Source organism: Oncorhynchus mykiss, chromosome 9 (genome assembly GCF_013265735.2).
Source record: "Oncorhynchus mykiss isolate Arlee chromosome 9, USDA_OmykA_1.1, whole genome shotgun sequence".
Lineage (NCBI taxonomy): Eukaryota > Metazoa > Chordata > Actinopteri > Salmoniformes > Salmonidae > Oncorhynchus > Oncorhynchus mykiss.
In genome coordinates, this window is record NC_048573.1 from 7,759,650 (window position 1) to 7,769,649 (window position 10,000).

The window sequence follows — 10,000 nt, forward strand, 5'->3', positions numbered from 1 at the left end:
ATCGTTAACTGAGTTAGCTGTATTAGGAATATAGCTCTCGTCTGCTGTCGACAATAGAATATGATTTGAGAGCATTAGCGCCAAAAGTAGTTAGCTCTGACAGCACGCTGACGCAGTGTCCAATCAAAAAACACATATTAAAAAAATATATATATATGTAAAACAAGTTTATAATTGTGTAGAGAATCCAAAAAACAAACAAACAAAACAAAAATCTCTAAATCTCATGTTTAGAGAAGAAGTCAGAAGAAGAAGAAAAAGTGGTCAACAATCTAGAAACTAGATCTCATCAGCTAGGTGAGAGAATGAGAGCTACCTGATAGGCTCACCGCTGAATGCTGTGAGAGAATGAGAGCTACCTGATAGGCTATCCGCTGACTGCTGTGAGAGAATGAGAGCTACCTGATAGACTCTCCGTTGAATGCTGTGAGAGAATGAGAGCTACCTGATAGGCTCACCGCTGAATGCTGTAAGAGAATGAGAGCTACCTGATAGGCTCACCGCTGAATGCTGTGAGAGAATGAGAGCTACCTGATAGGCTCACCGCTGAATGCTGTGAGAGAATGAGAGCTACCTGATAGGCTCACCGCTGAATGCTGTGAGAGAATGAGAGCTACCTGATAGGCTCACCGCTGAATGCTGTGAGAGAATGAGAGCTACCTGATAGGCTCACCGCTGAATGCTGTGAGAGAATGAGAGCTACCTGATAGGCTCTCCGCTGAATGCTGTGAGAGAATGAGAGCTACCTGATAGGCTCACCGCTGAATGCTGTGAGAGAATGAGAGCTACCTGATAGGCTCACCGCTGAATGCTGTGAGAGAATGAGAGCTACCTGATAGGCTATCCGCTGAATGCTGTGAGAGAATGAGAGCTACCTGATAGACTCTCCGCTGAATGCTGTGAGAGAATGAGAGCTACCTGATAGGCTCACCGCTGAATGCTGTGAGAGAATGAGAGCTACCTGATAGGCTCACCGCTGAATGCTGTGAGAGAATGAGAGCTACCTGATAGGCTCTCTGCTGAATGCTGTGAGAGAATGAGAGCTACCTGATAGGCTCACCGCTGAATGCTGTGAGAGAATGAGAGCTACCTGATAGGCTCTCCGTTGAATGCTGTGAGAGAATGAGAGCTACCTGATAGGCTCTCCGTTGAATGCTGTGAGAGAATGAGAGCTACCTGATAGGCTCACCGCTGAATGCTGTGAGAGAATGAGAGCTACCTGATAGGCTCACCGCTGAATGCTGTGAGAGAATGAGAGCTACCTGATAGGCTCACCGCTGAATGCTGTGAGAGAATGAGAGCTACCTGATAGGCTCACCGCTGAATGCTGTCAGAGAATGAGAGCTACCTGATAGGCTCACCGCTGACTGCTGTGAGAGAATGAGAGCTACCTGATAGGCTCACCGCTGAATGCTGTGAGAGAATGAGAGCTACCTGATAGGCTCTCCGCTGAATGCTGTGAGAGAACGAGAGCTACCTGATAGGCTCACCGCTGAATGCTGTGAGAGAATGAGAGCTACCTGATAGGCTCACCGCTGAATGCTGTGAGAGAATGAGAGCTACCTGATCGGCTCTCCGCTGAATGCTGTGAGAGAACGAGAGCTACCTGATAGGCTCACCGCTGAATGCTGTGAGAGAATGAGAGCTACCTGATAGGCTCTCCGCTGAATGCTGTGAGAGAATGAGAGCTACCTGATAGGCTCATCGCTGAATGCTGTGAGAGAATGAGAGCTACCTGATAGGCTCTCCGCTGAATGCCTTGAAGGAATGAGAGCTCACCAGTGAACTTATCATCTCTATTCTAGAATCTGCATAATATTAAACAAAATGGAGGAAGTAAAATACATAGATTTTGAGACATGATAAGTAGTATTTCCATTGTTGTCAGTATACGTTTTTCAAATGCGAAAATCCCAGATATTTTTTCTCAGAAAAACAAAGGCTGCCTCTGTTAAACGGAGCACATTTTTACGTTTAACTCAGCTCGTGTCACGCTAATTTAGCATTTTTTTGCGACACACGGAAACACCTTTGAAGACGACCACCGCAACATGTCAAACCCTCAAAAGTGTATCCATGCCAACCGAGCTCGTTGCTTATTATGGGATGTATTAGGTTATGAAATCCACATTTTTTGGATAAACTGTTATACTGTTAGACACCCTGAACGATTCAAAAGTAAATAATAATATTTGTTTTGGTAATGGTATTTTATAACGTAAGTAACATGTTATCACCACTCGGCAGAGTGGGTGGACACAGTGCATTCAGAGCCATCCTGTGGCTAGCCACATTAAAAACATGTTTTATTTTTTTTATCCCTTGAAGCAATTGTAATGACAGTCCACCTCAACATACACGCTAGTCTCCTGATTGGTCTGTTTCATTTCATTGTTTATTTAAAAACACAATTCAATATCATTGTGAGAGGTTTTCTCCACTAGTTTAGTGTGGACTGGGGCTTCCCGGAGGAACACGTTGTCCGAGGTAACCACGGGGGCGGGGCTTTAACAAAGGGTAACCACGGGGGCGGGGCTTAGCAAAGGGTCAATTACGAAGGATAAAGCACTGAATTATACAATTCTTCCTCATCACTTTGATATTGTGTGTTAGCTGAGTATTTTACACAATATGACCTCTTCCTTCTCTCCTCAATAATCGAACGTCCTCCTCTCCTCTCCTCTCCTCTCCTCTCCTCTCCTCTCCTCTCCTCTCCTCTCCTCTCCTCTCCTCTCCTCTCCTCTCCTCTCCTCTCCTCTCCTCTCCTCTCCTCTCCTCTCCAGGTGTTCCGTAGCGGTGAAGGGATGGGTATACGTCTAGACTCAGCCTCAGCCTTCCCTGGAGCTGTGATCTCCCCCCACTATGATTCTCTGCTGGTCAAAGTCATCGCCTCTGGGAAAGACATGTCCACCGCCGCCGCCAAGATGCACCGCGCTCTCTCTGAGTTCAGAGTCCGGGGGGTCAAGGTAGGGGGTGTGTGTGTGTGTGTATGGAGGGAAGGGTGTGTCTGTGTACCACTGAGTCCCAGGGGATATGGTTCCGTCTTTGTGTGTGTGTGTGTGTGTGTGTGTGTGTGTGTGTTTGTGTGTGTGTGTGTGTGTGTGTGTGTGTGTGTGTGTGTGTGTGTGTGTGTGTGTGTGTGTGTGTGTGTGTGTGTGTGTGTGTGGGTGTGTGTGTGTGTGTGTGTGTGAGCGGGGCGGAGCGGAACGCTGGCTAAATGTACCAACCATTCCAGTTATAATCCAGTTGACATTGTGACTAATCTGACACATTTGGTGTTCTAGTTGTGGAACGGCTAAAGAACAAGATAGAGAATTTGTTCCAAATGGCTCCCTGTTCCCTAAATAGTGCACTATATAAGGAATAGGGTGGCATTTGGTCAGCACACACAGGCTTTGGTCCACACACAGGCTTTGGTCTACACACAGGCTTTGGTCTACACACAGGCTTTGGTCCACACACAGGCTTTGGTCTACACACAGACTTTGGTCTACACACAGGCTTTGGTCCACACACAGGCTTTGGTCCACACACAGGCTTTGGTCTACACACAGGCTTTGGTCTACACACAGGCTTTGGTCTACACACACAGGCTTTGGTCTACACACACAGGCTTTGGTCTACACACAGGCTTTGGTCTACACACAGGCTTTGGTCTACACACAGACTTTGGTCTACACACAGGCTTTGGTCTACACACAGGCTTTGGTCTACACACACAGGCTTTGGTCTACACACACAGACTTTGGTCTACACACAGGCTTTGGTCTACACACAGGCTTTGGTCTACACACACAGGCTTTGGTCCACACACAGGCTTTGGTCTACACACAGACTTTGGTCTACAAACAGGCTTTGGTCTACACACAGACTTTGGTCTACACACAGGCTTTGGTCTACACACAGGCTTTGGTCTACACACACAGGCTTTGGTCTACACACACAGGCTTTGGTCTACACACACAGGCTTTGGTCTACACACACAGGCTTTGGTCTACACACACAGGCTTTGGTCTACACACAGGCTTTGGTCTACACACAGGCTTTGGTCTACACACACAGGCTTTGGTCCACACACAGGCTTTGGTCTACACACAGACTTTGGTCTACACACAGGCTTTGGTCTACACACAGGCTTTGGTCTACACACAGAGCTTTAATGTAGAGAATAGGAGAGCTTTAATGTAGAGAATAGGAGAGCTTTAATGTAGAACTACTTTCATGACTTCACAGTGATTTTATTTCAGAGGCTAAATTTTCGTTACCCACTGTTAGGTTAGCCGCAGAGCTAACAGTACAGACACAAAGTATTTCCAATTAGTTTTTTTCTCTCTCTAAAGCAAGTAAACTATTTGAACGATGGAGTGTTAAGTAAGTATGTGTACAGGTCGCATTCTTTGCTGCCATGTCTGTTCCGTCGAGCTGGTTACATTTTTATAAGGACCGCCCCTTTGTAACTTTGCAGTGAAGTGATGTAAATGGATGTAATGATGCAGCCGACCACCAGAGGGAGGCAAAAACACGTTTATTCGACAGAGGTCGATGACATGGTCCTAGGAAGTTCTGAATGGCTGTCTTCTTGCTTCTAAAACGGTGGGAAATCAATCAAATACGTTTTGTTTTGCATATCCATATATTTTTTTAAGTAAATCTCGATTTCGGGGACTGTCAGCTTAAGAGGTATTTAACCTCTTGATCCTACTTGAGACGCAGACGTCTCATCTAGACACCTGGAAATGTTAAATGTACTCGTTAAAACTCAAAAGTTCATTAAAACACACATGCAGGGTATTGAATTAAAGCTACACTCGTTGTGAATCTAGCCAACAAGTCAGATTTTTAAAATGCTTTTCGGCGAAAGCATGAGAAGCTATTATCTGATAGCATGCAACACCCCAATATACCTAAAGGGGACGTAAACAAAAGAATTAGCGTAGCCGGCGCTACACAAAAACGCAGAAATAAAATATAAAACATTCATTACCTTTGATGATATTCTTTGTTGGCACTCCTATATGTTCCATAAACATCACAATTGGGTCTTTTTCCCGATTAAATCCGTCCATGTATGCCCAAAATATCCATTTGTATAGCCTGTCTGGTTCAGGAAAAAAGCTATCTTCCAACACGCAACGTCATTTTTAAAAAATTATATAAGTTGCCTATATTCTTTGGCAAAACACTTCAACCTACTTTTGTAACCCAACTTTAGGTATTTGTAAACGTTAATAAGCGATCAAATTGATCACTGGGCGATCTGTATTCAATAGCAGCTACTCAAGAAAACAATGTCCTTTTTCTCTCTTCCAAAATCGATTGCTGTATGCTGGTCGGAATGAAGGATCTATTTGTCATTACACAAAGGATTTTTGTTAATGAAAATTACGTTTTTGGCTACATCGTGTGGAAGCTGTAGGAATTGCAACCTCGGCCCTATTTAATTTGGTGTCCCTTAAACAAATCATGCAAGTGGCGAATGGATATTTTTTTCAATTTTCAGTGACAAGTTTTTCTTGCGCTTTTCGATGAAACACACGCTCTGTTATAGTCACAGCCGTGATTTAACCAGTTTTAGAAACTTCAGAGTGTTTTCTATCCACACATACTAATCATATGCATATACTATATTCCTGGCATGAGTAGCAGGACGCTGAAATGTTGCGCGATTTTTAACAGAATGTTCGAAAAAGGAGGGGGTAGACTGAAGAGGTACCTTTCTGGAGCAGGCGTTCCGCTAGCGACCCGCCTCGACAACATCCTGTGAAATTGCAGAGCGCCAAATTCAAAATACAGAAATAGTCATAATAAACATTCCTAAAAAATACAAGTGTTATACATCGGCGTAAAAATGTACTTCTTGTTAATCAGCAGCTTTGTCAGATTTCAAAAAGGCTTTATGGCAAAAGATCCCCAAGGATTGGAAAGCTGCCGCAGTCATCCCCCTCTTCAAAGGGGGAGACACCCTGGACCCAAACTGTTACAGACCTATATCCATCCTGCCCTGCCTATCTAAGGTCATCGAAAGGTCAAGTCAACAAACAGATCACTGACCATCTCGAATCCCACCGTACCTTCTCCGCTGTCGAATGGTCGTTTTGTTCGATAAAGTCCTTCTTCATATCCCAAAAACGTCTGTTTATTTGGCGCGTTTGATTCAGAAATACACCGGTTCCAACTCGCCCAACATGACTACAAAGGATCTAATAAGTTACCTGTAAACTTGATCCAAACATTTTCAAACAACGTTTCTAATCCAACCTTAGGTTCCCTTAAATGTAAATAATCTTATAACAACACGGAGCGCACTCTCATTCACAAACACCAAAGGACTAGAGTCCACCTGAGTGACACTTAGAAAGAATACGACTACTTCTTCATAAAAAAAAATAAAAAAAAACGTTGAACAATTTCTAACGACTGTTGACATCTAGTGGAAGCCTTATGAACTGCAATCTGGGTCCTAATAATTCGGCTTCCCCAAAGAAATGCATAGGAAAATCCAATGACATCAAAAGAAAATTCCCTGGATTGATTGTCCTCGGGGTTTCGCCAGCCAAATCAGTTCTGTTATACTGTTGTCACAGTGTCACAGACATTATTTTAACAGTTTTAGAAACTTTAGAGTGTCCATTACTACCTAGCTTCTGGGACTGAGTAACAGGCAGTTTACTTTGGGCACCTCAGTCATCCAAACTTCCGAAATACTTTCCCCTAGCCTTAAGAAGTTTTAAACCTAAAATAAGTAAAGAAGTCATTTTGTGTGGAAGTCAAATATTTGTTTTAAGTTGGCAGACACATTGCACATGCTCACAATGAGAAAATGGAGCCCTTCTCCCCTTGTCTATAGGAGGGTGTTTAAATGGCCAAAATGTTGATTTAGATGTTCACAAATGTAACAGATTTTGACTATCACTAATGTCATGATGTAATACAAGTATTTTGGGTAGATGTTCCTAAAACATATTATCAATCAAATGTATTTATAAAGTCATTTTTACATCACCAGATGTCACAAAGTGTTGTACAGAAACCCAGCCTAAAACCCCAAACAGCAAGCAATGCAGGTGTAGAAGCACGGTGGCTAGGAAAAACTCCCTAGAAAGGCTGGAACCTAGGAAGAAATCTAGAGAGGAACCAGATTTTAACAGTACATGGCTAAAATGTTCAAATATTCATAGATGACCAGCAGGGTCAGATAATAATAATCACAGTGGATGTAGAGGGTGCAACAGGTCAGCACCTCAGGAGTAAATGTCAGTTGACTTTTCATAGGCGATCATTGAGCGTTCAAGACAGCAGGTGCAGTAGAGAGAGAGAGATGAAAACAACAGGTCTGGGACAAGGTAGCACGTCCGGTGAACATTTCAGGATTCCATAGCAGCAGGCAGAACAGAACAGAACAGAACAGTTGAAACTGGAGCAGCAGCATGACCACGTGGACTGGGGACAGCAAGGAGTCATCAGGCTAGGTAGTCCTGAGGCATGGTCCTAGGGCTCAGCTTCCTCCGGGAGGGGAGAGAGAGAATTAGAGGGAGCTTAAATTCACACAGGACACCCGGATAAGACAGGAGAAATACTGCAAATATTACAGACTCACCCTAGTTCCCCGACACATAAACTACTGCAGCATAAATACTGGATGCTGAGACAGGAGGGATCAGGAGACACTGTGGCCCCGTCCGATGATACCCCCGGACAGGACCAAACAGGCAGGATATAAGTAAGAAGTGGATCTATAATTCCATGCATAACACTTGTATCTTTTATCAATGTTTATATTTATTATAATTATATATTATGAGTTTATTATGAGTATTTCTGTAAATTGATGTGGCTCTCTGCAAAATTACCGGATGTTTTGGAACTACTAAACATAACGCGCCAATGTAAACTCAGATTTTTGTATATAAATATGAACTTTATCGAAAGGAACATAACATGTATTGTGTAACATGAAGTCCTACGAGTGTCATCTGATGAAGATCATCAAAGGTTAGTGGTTCATTTTTATCTATATTTCTGCTTTTTTGTGACTCCTCTCTTTGGCTGGAAAAATGGCTGTGTATTTCAATGACTAGGACCGGTGAGCCCTGTACATGCACCACAATACAATAAACACATGACACCTTCAAATAAACATAATTATACACTACAATACACGGAAAAGCAAAAATACCATCATATAAGAACAGACTTCAGAGTGGCTCAGTGGTCTAAGACACTGCGTCTCAGAACAGGAGGTGTCAATGCAGTACCTGGTTCGAATCCAGGCTGTATCACATCACGGTCGTGCTTGGGAGTCCCATAAGAATTTGTTCTTAGCGGGCTTGACTAGTTAAATAAAGGTTACAATTTAAAAAATAATAAAATGCCCCAGAGAGGCACCAGTTCCTCAAATCTTAGTGCATTGTTGAATATTCCAAATGTAAAGAAATCATTTAGCTGTAAACATTTTTTTTGAAAAACGGACACTGTGTATCTATAAAATGGTGTGAAATACTTGTATGTTTGAGGAATTTTAATTTCTGAGATTTCTGTTGTTTTGAATTTGGCGCCCTGCACTTTCACTGGCTGGCTGTTGTCATATCGATCCCGTTAACGGGATCTCAGCCGTAAGAAGTTTTAAGAGTTTATTCTAGTTAATTAGTATTTTTACCTGAGGCTCAATACAGCTGCATTAGACAAATATTTTCCTCAGCCCATGTGTGTGTGTGTGTGTGTGTGTGTGTGTGTGTGTGTGTGTGTGTGTGTGTGTGTGTGTGTGTGTGTGTGTGTGTGTGTGTGTGTGTGTGTGTGTGTGTGTGTGTGTGTGTGTGTGTGTGTGTGTGTGTGTGTGTGTGTGTGTGTGTGTGTGTGTGTGTATGTGTGTGTGTGTATGTGTGTGTGTGTGTGTGGTTTCCCCTGTCCTGCACTCAACCCATCCCAAGCTTCATCATGGCTCCCCTCTTGTCTCTTTTATAACTAACGAGACATAATGATTTAAGATCAGAAACCAAACTATTATGAAAAGGATTATTCATTCACATTAAAAAAAAAAAAAAGATATCTTCATATTTGTATATGTTGATTTGTACTTCTACTGTGTACTAGAACATTGAAAACTGTTTTTTTTCTCATATATAATCAACTCCAGGTGAAAGTCAAAGGTCATAGGAGGGGGTGGGGGGGGGGGGGGGGGGGGTGAATAAAAAATTACCATCTTGCTAGATTGATGTCTAAAACCAAAAGTGAAAACATTGTTAAACGTCTGTCAGCTCAACTGGTTTTAAATATCTTGATTGACACTCCCTCTCTGCCAGCGAAATGTTGACGCAAATGTTTATAACAATGTTCTGTAATGTTGACAACAACTCTTCCCAACCCAATTATCCTTCAGGCAGAGACTCAACTACAAGTTCTGAAGCTACTTTCATTCTGTGAAGGCATGTATAGTTATGTCTGACAGCTTTATGTGTGTGTGTGTGTGTGTGTGTGTGTGTGTGTGTGTGTGTGTGTGTGTGTGGCTACACCAAGTAGCTGGCAGGATCAGTTTTGTTTCAGTTCATTGAACATAAGATGTTTTCCCCTCTCTCTCCCTTCCCCTCTCTCTCCCTTCCCCTCTCTCTCTCTCTCTCTCTCTCTCTCTCTCTCTCTCTCTCTCTCTCTCTTCCTCTCTCTCTCTCCCTTCCCCTCTCTCTCTCTCTCTCTCTCTCTCTCTTCCTCTCTCTCTCTCCCTTACCCTCTCTCTCCCTTCCCCTCTCTCTCTCTCTCTCTCTCTCTTCCTCTCTCTCTCTCTCTCTTCCTCTCTCTCTCTCCCTTCCCCTCTCTCTCCCTTCCCTTCCCCTCTCTCTCTCCCTTCCTCTCTCTCTCTTCCCCTCTCTCTCTCCCTTCCCCTCTCTCTCTCCCTTCCCCTCTCTCTCTCCCTTCCGCTCTCTCTCTCCCTTCCCCTCTCTCTCTCCCTTCCCCTCTCTCTCTCCCTTCCCCTCTCTCTCCCTTCCCCTCTCTCTCTCCCTTCCCCTCT

General features: G+C 43.5%; 1 protein-coding gene across 3 annotated transcripts in view; it reads left to right on the top strand.

The window, feature by feature from the left end:
- LOC110518778 (pyruvate carboxylase, mitochondrial) overlaps positions 1-10,000 on the top strand; it is a 490,506-nt gene that overhangs the window by 242,761 nt on the left and 237,745 nt on the right. For all 3 annotated transcript variants that reach the window (XM_036987220.1, XM_036987221.1, XM_036987222.1), the window contains one exon: positions 2,784-2,966. In XM_036987220.1, the coding sequence (XP_036843115.1) occupies positions 2,784-2,966 (183 nt within the window). The remainder of the gene's footprint in view (positions 1-2,783; positions 2,967-10,000) is intronic.